The 21222-nt window shown below is 36.4% G+C and overlaps 1 protein-coding gene across 1 annotated transcript in view; it reads left to right on the top strand.

Moving 5' to 3' along the window:
• Positions 1 to 21222, top strand: part of GBE1 (1,4-alpha-glucan branching enzyme 1) — a 284975-nt gene that overhangs the window by 48280 nt on the left and 215473 nt on the right. The window contains exon 2 of the mRNA XM_084875638.1: positions 2946 to 3115. Coding sequence (XP_084731764.1) covers positions 2946 to 3115 — 170 coding nt within the window. The remainder of the gene's footprint in view (positions 1 to 2945; positions 3116 to 21222) is intronic.

Below are 21222 nucleotides of genomic sequence, written 5' to 3' on the forward strand. Positions count from 1 at the left end.
CAATGATAATTTCTGTGAAAGAACACTTGCACATGCTTGCAGACGAAATTTCACCGTACTTTCCAAATCTACCTGATACTCCATTTGTTCTTGCCATAAGCCCATTCACAGTCAAAGTTGAAGATATTCCTGAGACAGCACAAGAGGAGTACACTGGACTTATTAACATTGATGCAGCGAGAACTGATTTCTCTACAATGCCAGTAACAAAATTCTGGATCAAGTGTTTGCAGTCATATCCTGTTCTGTCTGAGACTATGTTGCACCTTCTTCTTCCATTTCCAACAACATATCTTTGTGAAACAGGGTTTCCAGCTTGTTAGTTATCAAGTCTAAATACAGAAGTAGACTTGTTATGGAAGATGATCTTTGTTGTGCTCTTGCAAAGACTGCCCCGAGAATTTCTGATCTGGTGAGAAAGAAGCAATCTCAACCTTCACACTGACTTTGGCTTTTTATGCATATTGTCACAAAATGTAGCAATGTAGTTTACTGTTGTTATACTAAGACTGTTACCCATGCTACAGCATGGCTTCAAGACAAAGTTTCATTTATTTGTAATTAGAAATAAATATTTCAAAATATATAATTACATATTGTTTTTGTGATTAATCACTATGCTTTAATTATGTTCATTTTGTTAGGAATCATAATGTAAACATATCAGATGTTTACATTATGTTCCTAACAGTAGCAAAATTACAGTTATGACGTAGCAACAAAAATAATTTTATGGTTGGGGGTCAGCACAGCATGAGGAACTGTACTAAAGGGTCGCGGCATTAGGAAGGTTGAGAACCAATGGTCTGCAAGGTAGTCCTGGGTGTGCTCCTCTGGGATCCTGCCCCACTATGCCATGATAACACAATCCAAGTCATAGCACCAAAATGAAGGAAATTGCTGAAATTATTGAAGTAATATTCAGAAATGTTATTTCCAAAATTGCCCATCTAAAATTAATAGATTAAAAACTATACTGATGACAACCTTAAATTTTAGTTACTGTTAAATGACTGTTACAAAATAAGGGTCTGACATTCTTTTTTTCACTCATCTTTTTTATTTTTATTTTCTAATAATAAAACTTTTACTTTGTGTTTCTTTTTGTTGTGATTGTATAGTCACTTGCGAATATAGGTGTGGCTCTATATTTAAAGATCCAGGGCTCATTTAGGGCTCTGCTGTTCATTTCTGTGAGTTTGTATTTATAATCTTTTAATTGCCATAGACTTAGAATTATTTTAAATTTGACAATATTTTAATAATTCCTTATGTTTGAGTAGGAATTTATATAATGCCTTTATTTAGATTACATTTACTTCTCAAAATTATGTGGGTTTTGATCTTTAAGGTAATATACCTTTGCAAAAAAAAAACTTCTCCTCACTCTTTTGTACTTGGTTGTCTATTGAATTATTTTTTTATTCTTTGAATTTCAGTAGCTTAAACTGGGACATTTTGCATGTGCATGTTTGTGTGTTTGTTTATTAATTTTTTTTTTTTGGAACACAGTACTCTCTTTTTAATATGGATATTTAATTATTTACTTAAGGGAAAAATTTCTAGTTTTACATCTTCTATATCCATTTTATTTAGGTTTGTTAAGATTTACCAGCTATCTTTATTTTGATTTCTTGGGGTCAATTTTTACATTTCCCTTAAGTTTCCTTTAATATATTTGATTTCTTTGTCTTTTTTTTTCTTCATTTAATTACATCAATTTAAATTTAATCACTTAACTAATAACTTGCTAGTTTTGCTATATATGCATTTTGTTTTTCGTTAAATCTATTTCATTTATTATTTTCCAATGATATATTTTGTTCCTCCTTTTGTTTCCTTACCTCTGAAGCCCAATTTTACTTATTCTGTTGTTTTGGCATATAATCGCTCAACTTTTATTTTTAGTGAATTCATTTAAAATAAGTTGAAGTATAATGTGAAAGATATATAGAATGTTTCTTTTACTGAACAGCTCAGTTGGGGTGTTCTATATTAGTCAGCTTCTTAAATTTTATATGTTCTCTGTATATGCCCTAATGCCATCCTTCTGGTACTTTTATTGCTCACCCGTTAGAATATGGGGAAGTGCAGAAGCTTATTGGCATTGCTTAACTCATTGTGTAATCCTGAAACCTTCACTTCTGATAGTACCTGCTACATAATTTTACAAGTTTTGTTGTAGTTTGCTTCTTCCCAGATTTGGGGCTATTAGTGCAAATAGCAGTAGTTTTTTAATTTTTAATTTTTAAAATTTTTTACCAGTTTTGAATATGAGCATGCCTCTAACCTTTCTAGTTTGATATGATCTATGCTCTTTCCATGCTTTTTCTAAAGGTAGGCCTAGGAAAATTTGACCCTGCCATCTGATTTTGTAAATAAAGAGTTATTGGACCACAGCCATACCCATTCATTACATATTGCCTTTGGCTACTTAGATGCTTCAGAGACACAGTTTAGTTGAAACAGAGGCTGGGAAAGGCAGAAATATTTACTATTTGCCCCTTAACAGGAAAAATCTGCCAAAACCTGCTGTTGGTAATTTTATCTCTTTGGCTGGTTTTTGACTATTTTTCTGTCATTTTATTAGAGGTTAGAGGAGAAAGATATAGGATGCTCCTTTATTATACTATCTTGACATAGAAATTGCTATAATGCTGATTTTAAAATTTTATGGAATAAAATAATTATCCTATTTCCTCTCTTACTGTAAAATGCTTGAAATGGTAAAAAATGTTAGTAGAATTACTTACTATTTATTTGAGATAAGAATGATTTTACCTACCAGGTAACATCTACCAATAAATGAAATTATTTACATGTCTTCTTTGATGATATATTTCCCCCCCCCCCTTTTTTTTTTTGAATAAATGTAAAACAGCTACTTAATTACAGTAGCAAAATAATTTAATTTTGTAACTTTTCTTCTTTTACATTTTTCACAGGTATAAGCGGTTTAACCAGACTTTGGACAACATTGGAGAGAATGAAGGCGGCATCGATAAGTTCTCCAGAGGCTATGAATCCTTCGGGATCCACAAATGTGCGGATGGCGGTATATACTGCAAGGAATGGGCCCCTGGAGCAGAAGGGGTTTTTCTTACTGGAGATTTCAGTAAGTATTTTGAAAGCATTTATGATGGTATTAGTATCTTATTAATCTATTTGAAACATAGACTTATTATATTTCATGTATATGATGAGATGAAGGTAAGTGATTAGAAAAATTCCATTCTTCAGATAGAGCCACAGACTTTATTAATCTTTACTTTCATGTAGTATAAAGGTTTTGCTATCATGTGATATGTGATCCTGAAAAACATTATGTTCTGTAAGGCCATGTACCAGAAATAAGAGTTTATGAGAAAAATAGTGTTAAGCAGACTACTCCAAATTTACTCAAGTTTTTTAGCAAGCTCTTAAACAAACAATAGCAATGTAGGTGAAAATATTGGTGTAAGTTACGTCTCCACTGGAATTTGCATCTGGTTAGCTGGCATTGTAGTTCTAGGATCCTGTATAATCTGGTAACTTTTTTGAAATCTCAATAAAAGTAGATATCTTATCTAGAGGGTAAACTTCTTTATCACTTAATTTGCTCCCCCCCCCTTTTTTTTTTTATAACAAAGGGAAATACTTCTCAGTTTTGTTATCTCTTCTATTAATTTCAAGGTGGACAGTTAACCCTATGGAAAGCATAGTAATTTTAAAGATTAGGTTTGTTTTTTTCTCTTTATTGTTTAAAGCATTACATATGTCTCATTTTCCCCCAATTGAGCCCCTGCCGCCTGCTACTTCTGTCCCCAGGACAAGCCCTCACCACCCCAGTGTCTGGGTCCATTGGTTATGCTAATATGCATGCATACAAGTCCTTTGGTCAATCACTGACACACACACACACACACACACACACACACACACACACACACCCCAAGCCCCTCCTATTCCTTCTGTCTGAGGTTGGATGGTTATTCAGTGTTTCTTTGTCTCTTGATCTATTTTTGTTCATGAGTTTAGGTTGTTCATTATATATCACATATGAGTGAGATCATTGATATTTATCTTTCTCTGATTGGCTTATTTCACTTAGCATAATGCTCTCCAGGTCCATCTATGGTGTTGCAAATGGTAAAATTTCCTTCTTATAGCAGCATAATATTCCATTATGTAGATATACCCAGTTTTCTAATCTACTCATCTGCTGATGGGCACTTAGGCTGTTTCCAAATCTTAGTTATGATAAATTGTGCTGCTGTGAACATAGGGGTCCATATGGTCCTTTTGATTGGTGTTTCTGTTTTTTTGTGTGATATATTCCCAGATGTGGGATTACTGTGTTGAATGGGAGTTCCATTTTTAATTTTTGAGAAATCTCTATACTGTTTTTCACAGTGGCTGCACCAGTCTGCATTCCCACCAGGTTTGCATGAGGGTTCCTTTTTCTCCACATACTCACTAGCACTTGTCCTTGGTTGATTTATTGGTGATAGCCATTCTGACAGGTTTGAGGAGGTACCTCATTGTCATTTTGATTTGCATCTTTGGGAAGATTAGTGATTTTGACCATGTTTTCATACGTCTCTTGGCCTTATGTATGTCCTCTTGTAAGAAGTATCTATCTAGTTTCTTTGTTCATTTTTTGATTGGATTGTTTATCTTCCTTTTGTTAAATTGTATGGGTTCCCTGTAAATTTTGGAGATTAAACCCTTATCTGAGATAGCATTGGCAAATATGTTCTCCCATGCAGTGGGCTTTCTTGTTGTTTTGTTGATGGTTTATTTTGCTGTGCAGAAGCTTTTTATTTTGATGTAGTCACATTTGTTTATTTTCTCCTTAGTTTTCATTGCCCTATGAGTTGAATTGGTAAAGACATTGCTATGACATATGTCTGATATTTTGTTGCCTATGGAATCTTCCAATGTATTTATAGTTTCCTGTCTTACATTAGAGTCATTTAACCATTTTGAGTTTATCTTTGTGTATGGTGTAAGTTGGTGGTCTAGTTTCATTTTTTTGCATGTATTTGATCAATTTTTCCAGTACCACTTATTGAAGAGACTGTCTTGACTCTATTGTATGCTTTTGCCTCCTTTGTCAAATATTAATTGAGCATAATGACCTGGGTCGATTTCTGGTTCTAGGTTTTGTTCTATTGATCTATGTCTGTTCTTGTGCCAGTACCAGGCAGTTTTTAGAACAGTGGCTTTGGTGCCGGCAGCCAGGGGAAGGAAGTCCTGTTCTTGCACAAATTTTCATGCATTGGTCCTCTAGTCTATACATATAAAGATGGTCCAGTCGACCATTCGACTGTTAGCTATGATGCCCACTAACCACCATGGGGCAGACACTTAACGTACATACAAAGATACATGGAACAGACTGATGAATCTCAGAGGGAAGAGGGAGGGCGGAAAGAGATTAACCAAAGATCTTATATGCATACTAGAGGTTTATTGCATGGATTTGTGCACCAGTGGGATCCCTTGGACTGGCCTGTGAGGATTGGGCCGAAACTGGCAGTCTGACATCACCAAGGGGTTCTAGATGGTGAGAGGGTACAGGACAAGTCGAAGGATCCCATTGGTGCACAAATCCATGCACTGGACCTCTAGTATCTTATAAATCTGTTATTTTTTATTGAAAATTCTTGGTCTAATGAGAATTCAGCTTTAATAAGATTTTCAGTTTAGAATTGCATACCTAAGGTTTTGCAAATATAATGAAAATTTTAGTCACTATCTTGAATAATAGTTTTGTAACTGGACGATCAATGGGTCTGTGCTGCCTTGAGCCAATTAAGCAGAGACAGGGTTGAATCAAATATGAGCATTTATTCTAATACTGCCAGCAGTATGGGAGAGCAACAGGTCATCCACAAAAATATGTTCTTCAGCTCCACATAAGCCATACAAAGATACAAAGATACATGGAAAAGACAAAGATTAGGGTCAGACAAAGATTATATAGGGAAGTAGGGACCACAGGCTTGGGCAAGTAGGTGGCTGAAGGCAACAAGGTTGTTAATCTTTCCTTGAGAATGAACAGCATACCAAGGTTGACTCTCAGGTCCCAAGGTTGACTCCCACGTCTTGGGGGCATATAATTCCCAGCCAGGTCAGAATGTCCTTTCTTTAACCTATACAAGGCAATCATGGTTAACAGAGCAGTATTAATATCTTTCATAACCATAGCTTGTCCACAATATTTTATTCTTGCCTCTAATAGTTTTAAAACTGAAATGTAATAAAGTAATTAAATAAAATAAAGATTTAGTTTTTCAGTTGAACTAACCCCCTTTCAAGTGCTCCTTAACCACCAGTGTCTAGTGGCTCCTTTATGGGAAAGCACAGGATACTGACACCAGCAAAATTTAATTAACCAATGTCACTCCAATAAATTGAGTAAAAAAATAAAATAGCAGTAATCTACAACCAAACCAAATTGTATATAGTATTTAAAGCTTAAATAATAAAAGAATAATAATTTAAAAGATCTTTTGTAAAGAGAAAACTAAAATTACCTAGTCCACAATTTAATGTGAAAACCTCATCTGTTAACTTTTTTTTTTTTTCAATTTAAAAACCCCAATCTTTGTGAAGTTGTATCACATAATTTAAAATCTCTTTATATACCGGAGATAGCAGAATAGCAGTCTGTCAGTTATTTTCAGTCAACCATGGCTTAATCAGTGGTTGTTTATTTTTACTGGAGAGATTGGAAAGACTAAGATAATAGAAATTGTGATAGAAAATAGTTAAGAAGCTACAGTATGCTGGGGAAATTTAAATGTCTAATCTATTTTCAAATCTGGATGAAGGGATATCTTTTTGTCTAAAGTTACAAGGACTCAGGATCTCTTTATACATGGGATCTCAACTTCTCACTAAACACGTCAACGTTTTGAGTAAAAGCTTAAAAATTGAGAGTAGAACCAAAAATTTTAATTAATAATGCATTTAAAAGAATATTTCTTTAAAAAAAAAATAGGTACCTGGGGGAATCAAATATGGTGGCTGAAATTAAAAAAAAAAAAAATAGGCAAAGGACATAAATAGACACTTTTCCAAAGTGGACATATAGATGGCTAAGAGACATGAAAAAAATGATCAAAGTCCCTAATCATCAGAGAAATGCAAATTGAAGCTATAATGAAGCTATAAATGCAAATTGAAGCTATAACCTTACACCTGCCAGAATGGCTATCCTCAAAAAATCAACAAACAATAAATGCTGGTGAGGATGTGGAGAAAAGGGAACACTACCCTAGTACATTGCTGGTGGGAATTCATACTGGTACAACCATTATGGAAAACAATATGGTTTCCTCAAAAAATTAAATATGGAACTGCCATTTTACCCAGTGACCCCACTTTTAGGAATATATCCTAAGAAACCAGAAACACTAATCAGAAAGCATATATGCATTCCTATGTTCATAGCAGCACAATTTTCAATAGCTAAGATCTGGAAACAGCCCAAGTGCCCATCAGTAGAAGAGTGGATAAAAAAGCAGTGGTACATTTATACCATGAAATACTATGCAGCTATAATTAAGAAGGCTCTCTTATCCTATGAGATAGCATGGAGGGACCTGGAGAGTATCATGCCAAATAAAATAAGTCAGTAAGAGAAAGACAAGTATCACATGATCTCACTTTTATGTGGACTCATGAAAAAAAATAAACTGATGAACAAAATAGTTCCAGAGACATTGAAACATGCAGCAGACTTATGAGTGGTTGAGAGCTATGAGCAGCTATGCAACAGACTTATGAATTTTAGAGAGAAGGGCAGGGGTCAGGAAGAGATAATCAAAGAATGTATATGCATATAGGTATAATATATGGACATATAATGGTGTGATGAAAGCCTGGAGAAGGGCGGACTGGGGTGGAGGAGGTCAGTGGAGGAAAAATATGGGTATGGTTACATGATTCTGTAAACATTAGAAACCTTGAATTTATACTTTAGCAGGTAGACTTTTTGTCTATAAATTATATTTCAACTAGGGGCCCAGTGCACTAAATTCGTACACTTGGGATGGGATCCTTGTGAGGAGGAGGCCTAAGCTCTAGCCTGGTTTCCCTTTGCGGGGGTGACTGGGCTGATCACGAAGACCAGCTCCATCACCCCGCAGCTGCAGCCATAGCCAGACACCACAGCCACCAAGGTGTTTTCATCAACATGAATTCCAGAACTCCAGTCCCTTCACCATGAAAAAATGACAACTTTCTTTAGACATTTTCAAGATGTGTCTTTCATAGGATATGACATTTCTCTGTTTCTTTCTTTCTTCCTTCCTTCCTTCCTTCCTTCCTTCCTTCCTTCCTTCCTTCCTTCCTTCCTTCCTTCCTTTCTTTCTCTTCCTTTCTTTCCCTTCCTTCCTTCCTTCCTTCCTTCCTTCCTTCCTTCCTTCCTTCCTTCCTTCCTTCCTTCCTTCCTTCCTTCCTTCCTTCCTTCCTTCCTTCCTTCCTTCTTTCTTTCTTTCTTTCTCCTTGCCTGAGGATATGTTTCCATTCATTTTTAGAGTGTGGAAGAGAGAGGGAAAGACAAAGAGAAACATCAATGTGAGAGGGATACTTTGGTTAGTTGCTTCCTGCAAGAGCTTTGACCTAGGCCCCAGCCAGGGAAAAGTCTGTAATCTAGGTACGTGCCCTTGATCAGAATCAAATCTGGACCCTGTGGTCGGCAGCTGAGACTCTATCCACTGAGTCAAACTGGCTAGGGCAGGATATGACATTTCTTAGCCCCTCCAGCAGTGGACCTTCGTTTTTTCCTTCAGGAGTGCGATGGAAAACCCTATATCACCTTCTTGGATTCTTATTACCCAAGTTACCAAGAACACTGCAGGTGGCGGCATACAGGGAGCTTAGCCAATGAGCAGTCAGAAAAGGTGTTTACGCTCTAAATGGTTTGGCTCAGTAGATAGAGCATTGGTCTGAAGGGTCCCTGGTTTGATTCCTGTTAAGGGTATGTACCTTGGTTGGGGGCACATCCCCAGTAGGGGGGAGTATGCAGGAGGCAGCTGATTAATGTTTCTCTCTCATTGATTTTTCTGACTGTCTATCCCTCTTCCTTCTCTGTAAAAAAAAAAAAAAAAAAAAAAATCAATGAAGTATATTTAAAAAAAAAGAAAAGGTGTTTCCTCTGCAACTCATACACAGAGGACCCCCTGAATTGTGTCCACTGGGCTAGGAGCATGTCCCCGCAGCCTGGTGAAGCATGCCCCCAAGGCTGGAAGCCAGCCTGGAGTAGTTTGCACCAGGCTGGGGGCGTGCCCCTGCAGCAGCTGGGTCCACATGCCCACAAGGCCGCAGCCAGCCCTGCATTGTGAGCTCCAGGCTAGGGGTGTGGACCTGAGCCACTGCTTGGTGCTGCCCTGACCCCAGCTGCTTGGCGCCTGCACCTGAAGGCCCGGAGTGGCAAGGGGTGTTCTGGGACCCAGGCCACTCAGTGCCTGTGTATGCAAATTAACCCACCATCTTTGTTGGGTTAATTTTTATGCTCACTCCTGTTTGGCTTGTGGGCGTTGCATAGGTATGATAAATTTGCATCTTTCTCTTTTATTAGTGTATATAAACCAGTTAAAATAGTAAAAAATATGCATATACTCCTGAATATTAATTTAATGATCTTGTAGAACATAGAACTTTGGTGATGATGACAACATGGATGAAAATATACCCTTAGATAAGTGAACCAACCATGCCTTTGTCTTTTGATTTCTCAGCTGAGGATGTGTTGTTGTTTTTTTGTTCATTTTTTATTTTTGTTTCTTAATTGTTTTTTGGAGATAGAGGCAGGGAGAGAGAGAAACATTGATCTGTGGGAAACATTGATCAGTTGCCTCCAGTATGTGCCTTGACCTGAAATCAAACTCATAACCTTTGGAGTATGAGAAGACACCCCAACCAACTGAACTACCCAGCCAGGGCACCATAGTGATTTTTTTTTTCTTTTTCTTTCTTTTTAAAAAAAATAATCATGATAAAAGGATTCTGTATTTTGTTTCCCCTTTATTTATATGAAATTTTATTTATTTTTTTTCAAGAAGAGTTGAGAATAATTGTAATTTTTCTTTGCTGAGATTTTTGTCATGATCAGAAATGTTAGGTAATTTTATTGTTAAGTCTTATAATGTACAAACTTGTGCTAAACCAAAGGAAAACAATCTGCATGTTAATTGACTTATAAGTAACAGTATATTTTAAAGAAAATGCAAATAAGGATTAAGATGTTTTTCTTAGAGCTTTTGTTAATTAGATAAAATGTTTTAAAAAGTATTTAACTATATTTATATACTCTCCTTTATCACCTGATAAATTTAACAACAATAAATTTAAAATATTTTATATAACACTGATATATTTAATAATTCTGTTTCTTACTGTGTCATTTAATGTAACAGTAAGCTTAACATATGTGAATATACTTGGAATATCACCTGAAAAAACTCTTGCTTCTTGTTGGCAGAGATTTAAAAAGATAACATAATTTTATTTGTATTCGTTATCATCACAGTGTGTATATAACTTAAAACATTGCTTTTGTACTTAATTTTTATTCAAACCCCCCAATAATAATATGAAACATATCTTCTAACCCTGGCAACTAAAACTTCTTTCTGTTCATAGATAAATTGTAGTTTCATATTTACCTGAAAATGAAAATTTTCTTAATTTTGTTTTTATCAAAATCATTTCCTACTTATTTGTGATAATTTTTCAGAAAAAAATTAAAGCATGTCTAGACTTTAATTTTGTATTATGGAAAGTTGTACCTATACTTTAGTGTTGTGATGTCTTTCTCTTTTTTCTAATCATTTTAGAAATTGACTTCACTATATTCTTAGGGCTTATATTGCTGGTAGATTGTTTGTTTGTTTGCCATCTGACCTTAAGATATTTTAGATGCAACTACTTAGAGTAGTCAAATATATATGATCTTCAAGAATGAAATTGTGTGAACTGATCTGTAAAAAAATATAAATAGAATGGGCTGTAGAGTTTTTTAGTGTAGGTGAGTTCTCTAAACTCAGTTCTTCATCTGGCTCAGTGAGGAAAAATGTAATCTTACCTGCCTAACTGGGTTGCTCTATAAACTAACTAGATTATGAATGTGAAAATTCACTGCTACAGAAATTTTAATTGACAAAATAGAAACGCAGAGTTGTATTTGCAAAAGTACTTTTATTTCTTATTTTAAAAATTACTATTAATTTTAAAAGTCAGTTGAGCTTTGCAGAAGTCCAATGATTATTATCTCTGAAAAGTTCAAAACACCTGAGGTAGATCTGGCTTTTGCTATTCACATTGCTAACACTTAGAAAGTAACTTTACTTTAAATATGTTACTCAGATTTTTATTCATTTGAGAGAATATGAAACAAATATTTTATTTATTTTTAGTCAATTATAAAAGCCACAACTAGCTTTTTTTTATTTATTGATTTCAGAGAGGAAAGGAGAGGGAGAAAGAGATAGAAACATCAATGATGAGAGAGAATCATTGATTGGCTGCCTTCTGCACGCCCACACTGGGGATCAAGCCTGCAACCTGGTAATGTGCCCTTGGTTGGAATCGAACCTGGGATGCTTTAGTCCACAGGCCAACACTATCCACCGAACCAAACCGGCTACGGCCACAATTAGCTTAGTAAGCAGCTACCTGCCGTTGTAGCAATTCAGGTCAGTATATGCATAGTGGCATTCATCAAGATTGAATCATACCACCAAAAATGTATTTCTGGGCAAGTCAGGAAATACATTAAAGTTTTAAGATGAATTTCTAAAACTTTGTAATACAGCAAAGAATCATTCTTTAGAAAATTAAATGCGATTTAAAATATTCTTGGAGTTTTAGAACTAAATCATGTTTACTGCAGATTGTTAAATAATTGCTAAAAACTAGCCACTTTCCAGGAGCTAGGTGATAATAAGTAGAGAGAAAAGCAGTAAACTACATATGTCAATATAAAATAATTGGGTTCCTATTTCACTATAACTGAAAACATTTCATTTAAAATTACCAAGTCTGGGAGCTAGGCACATTTCAAATAACCCTAATGTTTATTATTGATAGACTTAAAAAAAAAAAAGTGGGGGTAGCAACACCCTGAATTTTATACCTTATAGAGAAAAGTAATGACAGATATTTTTTGTAGAGTAGGAAAGATATCAAGGAGAATATTAGTTTTCTTCTGATCAAATCTGTCCATAACTGTTACCAGTTATGCAACTGGAAGAAGTCTACAGCATCACAAAAGCTTTTATATTTCTTAATTCCACATGCTTTGAAACAAAATGAACTCAACTGGGCTGTGTGGAGCCATGTGGTTCTGTGCACTGTAACCAGTTTGCAATGATATCTTGTCAGAAATTGGGAGTAGGCATTTGAAAACTTTAATAAGAGTTTGACAGTAATTTTATTTCTATTGAATGATAATGCAAAAATTGCAACTTAACATTTAAAAGTCTTATTTTGATTTTTTAAAGTAATTCATTTTATATATTTTACATAAGTGTTGGTTTATAATAGGTTAGAAAATTAGTGATTATTATTTATTGGTCTTGAAGTCCTTTTTGGTTTGAAGTGGGATAATTCTCATAGCAACCTCCTTTGTATTCTCTTCCTTCAGCTAAATTTATGGCTGTGTTAGTCGGCTTTCACTGTTGTTTGCATGATACAAAAAACTCCAACAGTTCATTGGCTTAAAACAATCAAGCTTATACATTTCTTTTATGTTGGTTACATTATCACCTGTGTCTCTATCCCCAGTGTCAGATTCTTTCCAGGCTCAAGGGTGGTGGAACAGCCCCAAGGTGTGAGGAGCAGATCTGATGGAATGAAACAGCAATGGCAAGTTTGTATGGCTGTAAAAGCTTCAGCTTAGAAGTGGCAAATGTGTTCGATCAGCATGGTTCAGTGGTTGAGTGTAGATCTATGAACCAGGAGGCCATGGTTCAATTCAGGTCAGGGCACATGTCCAGGCTGTGAGCTCAATCCTCAGTGTGGGACCTGCAGCAGGCAGCCAACCAGTGATTCTCTCTCATCACTACTATTTCTCTCTCATCACTACTGTCTCTGTCTCTGTTTCTCTCTTTCTCTCTCTCTTTTTCTCCTCTCTCTTTCTCTCCCTTCTCTGAAACCAATAAAAATACATTTAAAAGAAAGGAAAAAAAAGTGGGAACTATGACTTGTTCATTAACCATCAAGCCTTATGGACAAGCCTTATGTCAATGAGAAATGGAAGCAGAATCCCCTATTACGGAGACTCATGAAAACCTGAGACAAATAACATAAATGACCTTTGTGGCAAATAACCAATAACACAACTTTTAATATAATATGTAAGGTTCTCAGGTTGTTTGATATTCTAGATATCTATCTTATAGTCTTTTTTTGGAGTGGGGAGAGGGAAACGCAGAGAAGAGTTGTTAGGTAGCATAGTGCTTCCTCCTTAGATTGCTGAGAAGGATCCCACTGACATCTGGATTTAAGTGGAACTTGGAGTATTTTCTCAGGTGGACATTTTCAGCACCACTCTGTGGGATATCTGAATGCATTTTCCTTGTGTGATTTCCCATCAGTTTGGCTTATTGGTCATTGGGGTGTTTCTAGAAAGCAAATTTCTGGGGTAGTTGGTGATTCTTTTATATTTTCTTTTCACGTTTTCTTCCATTTTTTTATTCTTTTCTAATTTTTATTTTTTTATTCTTTATTGATTAAGGTATTACATATGTCTTTTTCCATCCCTATGATTCCCCCCCAACATGCTTTCACCACCCCCCCCCCCCAGTGTCTGTGTCCATTGGTTATGCTTATATGCATGCATACAAGGACTTTGGCTAATTTCTCCCACCTCCCCCCACTCTCCCCTGCCTTCCCTCTAAGGTTTGATGATCTGTTTAATGCTTCTCTGTCTCTGGATCTGTTTTTGTTCATCAGTTTATGTTTATTATATTCCACAAATAAATGAGGTCAGGTGATATTTATCTCTCTCTGACTGGCTTATTTCACTTAGTTTAATGTTCTCCATGTCCATCCATGCTGTTGCAAATCGTAGGGGTTCTTTTTTTTATTTTTTATTTTTTACAGCAGTGTAGTATTCCATTGTGTAGGTGTACCACAGTTTTCTATCCACTCATCTGCTGATGGGCACTTAGGCTGTTTCCAAATCTTAGCTGTTGTAAATTGTGCTGCTATGAACAGAGGGGTGTATATGTCCTTCTGATTGGTGTTTTCTGGTTTCTTGGGATATATTCCCAGATGTGGGATTGCTGTGTTGAATGGGAGTTCCATTTTTAATTTTTGAAGAAGCTCCATACTGTTCTCAATGGTGGCTGTACCAGTCTGCATTCCCACCAGATTTGCATGAGGGTTCATTTTTCTCCATATCCTCACCAGCACTTGTCCTTAGTTGATTTGTTGGTGATAGCCATTTTGACAGGTATGAGATGGTACCTCATTGTCATTTTGATTTGCATCTTTGGGATGATTAGTGACTTTGAACATGTTTTCATATATCTTTTGTCCTCTTTTGAAAAGTATCTATCTAGATCCTTTGCCATTTTTTGATTGGATTATCTTCCTTTTGTTAAGTTGTATGAGTTCCCTGTAAATTTTGGAGATTAAACCCTTATCTGAGATAGCTTTGGCATATATGTTCTCCCATGCAGTGGGTTTTCTTGTTTTGTTGGTGGTTTCTTTTGCTGTGGGGTGAAATGTTCTTTGGGGTGAAATGTTCTGAAGATGTTAATTATGTCCATCTGATCTATGGAGTCACTTAGGATTCCTGTGTCTTTGCTGATTTTTTTGTCTAGAGAATTTATCCAGTTATATCAGTGGGGTATTAAAGTCCCCTACTATGATTGCATTTTGTTGATCTCTCCCTTGGTATCTTCCAGAAGTTTCTTTTTAATGTATTTGAGTGGTCCTGCATTGGGTGCATATATGGGATTGATGTGTCAGGCTTGGTGGCAACTCACTCAGTCATGGCTCCCAGGAGGGGGCGGTGTTAGGCCAGTGGGAGGGGAACATGCTCTGGAACTCAGAGGAGTCCACACCCAGGGAGTTTAGAGTCCCAGAGTCCGTGGGTCTACAGCCGAGGCAGCAGGTCCCTGGCAGCTGTAGTGTCCTGGATGATGTCTGAGGGCACCCTGTGTTCAGGTGAGGCTGGGCTCTCAGTCACAGTAGCTCTTCCCTTCAAGATGGTGGGCCTCTGCAGCAGAGTTGGCTGCCCCAGGAGTGATTACCCTAGTAGCTGGTGATTCTTGATATTGTTTATTTTGTCACATGGATGCAATCTATAAGGTAGATGTAGAAGGCTTTAGGACTGTTACCTGAATCAGCCCCAATGCTGAGAAATGGACTCTGATGTATGTCAACTTAAGGTAACTAATCAGCCAATAATTGTTTTATGGAAAGTTGTTAGGACTTTCTCTAGTTTTTCAACCTGGTGTTGGTTTTCTCACCCCTTTTATCTGCTTTCATTGATAGATTTTCCATTTTTCAGTGGACTAGATGGACTATATACATTAATATATGAATTTTAATCTATGACCCTGATTCTAAAACTAAAATTCCTATTTTAATTTTAATATATATTAATATATTGGATATATATTAGTATATATTAATCTTCTCTGCTTTAGTCAGTATTTTCAATGTTTGTACCAACTTTTGGCCTCCATTATGCTGGATCAGATTGTTATAAGCCCAATGGGTTTATCTTTATAAGAAAGCATTCTTAACTCCTTGGATTTTAGGAGATTGCTGTTAGAGATCTTAATGCTAGAAAGTAGAATTTTGAACTGAGTGACATAAATAATAATTTTCCAGCTTTATGTTACTTTTTCATAAATATCCTATTAAAAATTAATCTGCTTGGATAATACCTTTTGTTAGGTTTCATTTTTTGTGTTTCACTTTTAGTTAATGTCTCTAAAGTTATTTTGTTTATCGTTGTTATTCAGTTGTCTATTGAAATTTGTTTAATTTTATTCATTAAAGTGACTTTATTAATCTCACCATTTATTTATACAAAGATGGTACATTCTTCATATTATTCTCTTAGCAAGTTAGTGTTTTCTTAGAGAAGTGTTATATTTTATGATAGTCACATCTAGACCCAAGTGTGACTGATTATAACATGTGTCAACATTCTCTGTCTTTTCATCACAACTGAACAATTCATTTTAGGTTCAAATTGTATTATTCTAAGCAGCTGTCACTTATGATTGACATTTAAAACAACTCTAATTGAATTTGATGATATTTTCACACATAACGTAATTGAATATACAAAAATGTAGTACATTCTTCAAGGGTGTGTAAGGCTGTTTTGCTTCTCCAGACAGTGCTTCAAGCAGGGCAGTAGGGACTCATTGACTAGTCCTGAAATTTTCTGTGGTTTGTGGTCAGACTTTGAATCTGTAGTTCTCTTCTCACATCCTTTCCCTTTTTCCCCATTACTAGTCTGTATTCTTTACATTTTCAATTCCTGTCCAGCTCTTTAGTTATTAGAGAAATTTTGAGATATGTTTAAGTTTGAATAGATAATTGAAGAAAAAAAAAAAGAAAGGAAATTTTGCTTTGTTGCCTGGCAATTCCTTACGTGAAATAGTGAAAAAGCATTACTTTTAATTTTGACTGTCAGACACCCATCTCTTATGATGGGTTCCTGAAAAAATGAATTAGCCATCTTAGTTGCTTATAAGTCAGTGGCAGAAATATGTATTTAGAGAATAAGACCCTGAAAGTAATACCATATTTTATTAGCAAATACCAGTGACACCAATGTACAGTGTCCCTGCCTAGGAACTATGGATGCTGAATGACTTGAGTCTTGAAGGATTATTATATACTCCCACTTCTTAGTTATTTATCTCCTTTCTTTTCTTTTTCTTTCTTTTTTTTTAATATAGTTTTATTGATTTCAGAGAGGAAGGGGAGAGAAGGAGATAGATAGAAACATCAATTATGAGATACCACCCACCAGAGATGAAGCCCGCAATACAGGCATTTGCCCTGACCAGGAATTGAACATTTGATCTCCTAGTTCATAGGTTGACACTCAACTACTGAGCCACACTGGCCAGGCTCCTTTATTTCTTTTTAACATTTTAAAAGTTGATATATAATTAACACAACATAAAATTTACCATTTCAAAGTGCATACTTGAGTGTTTTTTAGGTATTTACTATGTTGTGCAATCATTACCACTGTCTAATTCTAGAATATTTCCATGACTCAAAAGAGAAACCTCATACTTGTTAGCAGTTAGTTCCAATTCCGCTTTCCCTCCATTCCTTAGAAACCACTAATCTATATTCTGTCTCCATGGATTTGTCTATTTTGGGCATTTTATATAAACATAATCATATAATATGTAGCCTTTTGTTTGCAGCTTCTTTCACTTATGTTTTCAGGTTCATTCATTTTGTAGCATGTAATAGGCCTTCATTTGTTTTCATGACTGAAGGATGTTTTACTGTATAGATATACCACATTTTGTTCATCCATTCCTCAGCAGGTGGACATTTAGATTGTTTCCACTTTTCCCCTGTTGTGAATAATGCTTCTGTGAACATTTTTGTGTACAAGCTTTTATGTGAACTTACACTTTTAATTATCTTGGGTTGCCTTGGTTACTACTGTTCTTACCAAATTCAAATATTTTGCTGTGCTGGTCATTTGCTTATTTGTCCTAGGATCCTTTCATTCTTTTCTGTCTGGCTCTATACCATACTCCCCAAGCTCCCTTGGCATCAGCTTTTGTTGAGTTGTTTTAATGGGAGACACTAGTGGAAGACTGGAGGTTGGGAGGATGGAGAAGCCAGGGAATTTGCACATTGTTCTGTCTAAAGTGAGGTTAAACATGTCTCCTATAACAGATAGGTCTTGTAGTTCTTGTTGCTTTTATCCTTGTGAGCTCAGCTTCTCCCACGAAGGGCTTGCCTTGTTTCCATCTTCCGCTAGATGGCCCTGGGTTCTAGGTTCCAGTAATAGTGTCTCCCTTAGGGGTTTGTTACTTGATTCCTATTATTGCTTATTCCTGGGTTACTTAATTGTTCTCTATTTGAATTCTTAATTCTTCTGTTACAGTTCCCTGTATTAAGTCCATCTGTTTGAAATTGAATGGTTTCTACTCTGGCCTCTCATCGCTGGAATGTATTTCCCTTGAGTTACACAAGCCTACCTTTTATATTGTACCTCGCCTCTAGTACAATATAAAAGGTAGGCTTGTGTAATGTATGAAATTTGTGCAAAAGTAGGCCTTCCTTCCTGGCTGCTGGCAACAGCTTCCCTCTGCACCTGGGACCCTGGCTTCCCTCTGGCCGCTGGCAGGTACCCAGGATCCAGGCTTCCCTCGCAGCCCCAGCTTCACCCAGAAGGATGTGTGGAAGGATGTCCAGTGTAATTAGCAATATTACACTTTTATTATTATAGATTCTAAAAGCACCTCTGGAATGGTTTGCTTCAGTTAAAGTATATGTATAAAGCTAGGTTTACCACCTTCATGAATTTTAAGTGTTTTTATAGTAAAAATATATGTATTTCAGAATTTAAATTATTTTATAGAAAATTCTAAAAAACTCAGCAGTGTGAGACATTGTCATATTCTTTTCCTACATTATAGCAAATTAGTTCTGGGTTACTTTAAACAGGGTTTTCTATGTTCACTCTACTGAAGAACAATTTTATATTCTTCATATTCGTTTAAGTCTTAAACAATTTTCTGTATGTGGTCCATACATCACGGGAAGCAGAGTAACATGGGTATTGATAAAATGGAGATTCCAGGGCAAATAAAAAAAAACCTGCATTACATTCACTACGGGTAGAGTTTAATATTGATGTATTTTTTTCTTTTCTGAAGACTCATATCATAGATGGCTGCCATAGTATCATTTATCTTTCCTTTTCATCTCTCCCACTTCATCTTCATGGAGGAAGTCACAACCATAATCTCTTATCCTAGCACACAGTAGGCAGTGTGCAACTTCAGACAGTTACCACCTGTGTTTTCTTTATTTAGGATAATCCTTTAGGAGGAAAGAAAAACATACGTCTCCTAGGAAAGAATCAGATGCATTTGTTACAAATGGAGAAAGATAGAAAAGAATGGAATAATTTAATTACTTCAGATTTCTGGGGTAGTTGAAATTCTTCCTCCCTGCCAATTTTCTGTCAGATTTCCAGTCAAGGTTGAGACATTTCTAGACATGTAGGGATGCAGAAACTTTATTATTAAAATCTTTTTTTTTTTTTTCCTGAGGAGGTTATGTATGGATGCCAGCACAATGAGGGAATAAACCAAGAAAGAGGGGGACATGGGATAGGCAGCTAGTGACTCAAGCTCATGAGAGAGTCAAGTGGAAAGAGAAATAGTCAGATTCTGCAGCAGGCACCAAGAACAAATAATTAGGAAGAGACCAAACAATTAGGAAGGTAGAGTAAACCCCATGATGAAGTTCTCTGGGAAGATTTTCCCAGGGAGGAAAGTGGCAGAATGGAGAAAGCACTTAGGAGCTTAGAAAGTTTTAGTAGTAGTAGGATTTTGTTGTTGTTGTTGTTTTTTTTGTTTGTTTTTTTTTTGTTTGTTTTTTAGCAGGTTTTCAGTAGAAGGAAATAATTAGGCTCAATTTAAACATAATGCTAGAGTCTCCTTTAGATGGCTGTTAAAGACAGAATGTTTGTGTACCCCACCCCCAAGCTCATATGTTGAAGCCCTAACTCCAAATGTGATGCTTTTGTAAGTGAGGTCTATGGGAGGTAAGCAGGCTTAGATGAAGTCATGGGAAACCCATGATGGGATTAATGTTCTCAAAGAAGAGGAAGAAAGACCACAGCACTGGCCCCTGCCCCTGCCCCTGTCCCTGCACTTCCTCACCTGCTCCCTCTTCCTGTCTCCTATGTGAGGATACAGCATGAAGGTGACAGCCTGCAAGTCAGGCACTGCGTTTTCTGTCACCTTGATCCTGGATGTCCCAGCCTCCACAACTGTGAGAAATGAATGTTTGTTGTTGAAGTCACCCAGTCTGTGGTATTTTGTTGTGGCAGCTTGGCAGTGGCATAGGTCATTCTATTGGGCTGTGGTTAAGTTTCCTATTTGACTCTGTAATGGGCAATAGTTGTTGTAATATAAGAACTGTAATGAACAATCCATATATATAAAAGCCTAAGTGACCATTATGACCCAGTGATGGGCCGGTAGCTATGATGCACACTGACCACCAGGGGGCAGACACTCAATGCAAGAGCTGCCCTCTCGTGGTCAGTGTGCTCCCACAGCCAACCTCCTGTGGTCCTCCCTCAGCCAGTCAACCTTCCACAAAATGGCCCTGATTAGCCCAATCACTGGCCAGACTGAGGGACCCCACCCTGCATGAATTTGTGCACCAGGCATCTAGTATTTCTTTAATGTGTGGAAACCACTAAGTATAGTAGGTCCTCGGGTTACTTTGGAGATCTGTTCCTATGGCACAACGTAAAATTGCCATAAGTTGGAACCCACCTACATAAGTACCTATGTCACTCACATGGAGCACATACACAGCAGTAATGAAGTGAGACAGTAAAAGAAATTGAAAAGAAAGATAACAATTCCTGATCTTTACTTGTGGTAAATAAATATTAAAAAACATAAAGCACATATGTACATACGTCAAAATTATGGAACTTTTATTTATTTTTTTATAAATAAATGGGAGATGGCAATGTAACCACGAAACATCACATGTCAAGTCCGAAGTAACCTGGGGACTACCTGTACTTAATACTTGAAAAAAAAATCTTTATTGTTCAGATTATTACAGGTGTTCCTCTTCCCCCCCCCCCCATAGCTCCCCTCCACCCGGTTCCCACCCCACCCCCAGCCCTTACTCTCCCCCCATTGTCCCCGTCAATAGGTGTACGATTTTTGCCCAGTCTCCTCCCACAACGCCCCATACGCCCTTCCCCCTGAGATTGTCAGTCCACTCACTTTCTATGCCCCTGATTCTATTATATTCATCAGTTTATTCTGTTCATCAGATTTTTTATTCACTTGATTTTTAGATTCATTTGTTGATAGATATGTATTTGTTGTCACTTTGTTGTTCATAATTTTTTATCTTTACCTTTTTTACTTCTTCCTCTTCTTAAAGAATACCTTTCAGCATTTCATATAATACTGGTTTTGCTTACATTGTTTGTATAAAAATAATGAGAGATTTTGG

The sequence above is a fragment of the Pipistrellus hanaki genome, assembly GCF_964339955.1.
Source record: "Pipistrellus hanaki genome assembly, chromosome: 2".
NCBI classification, from domain to species: Eukaryota; Metazoa; Chordata; class Mammalia; order Chiroptera; family Vespertilionidae; genus Pipistrellus; species Pipistrellus hanaki.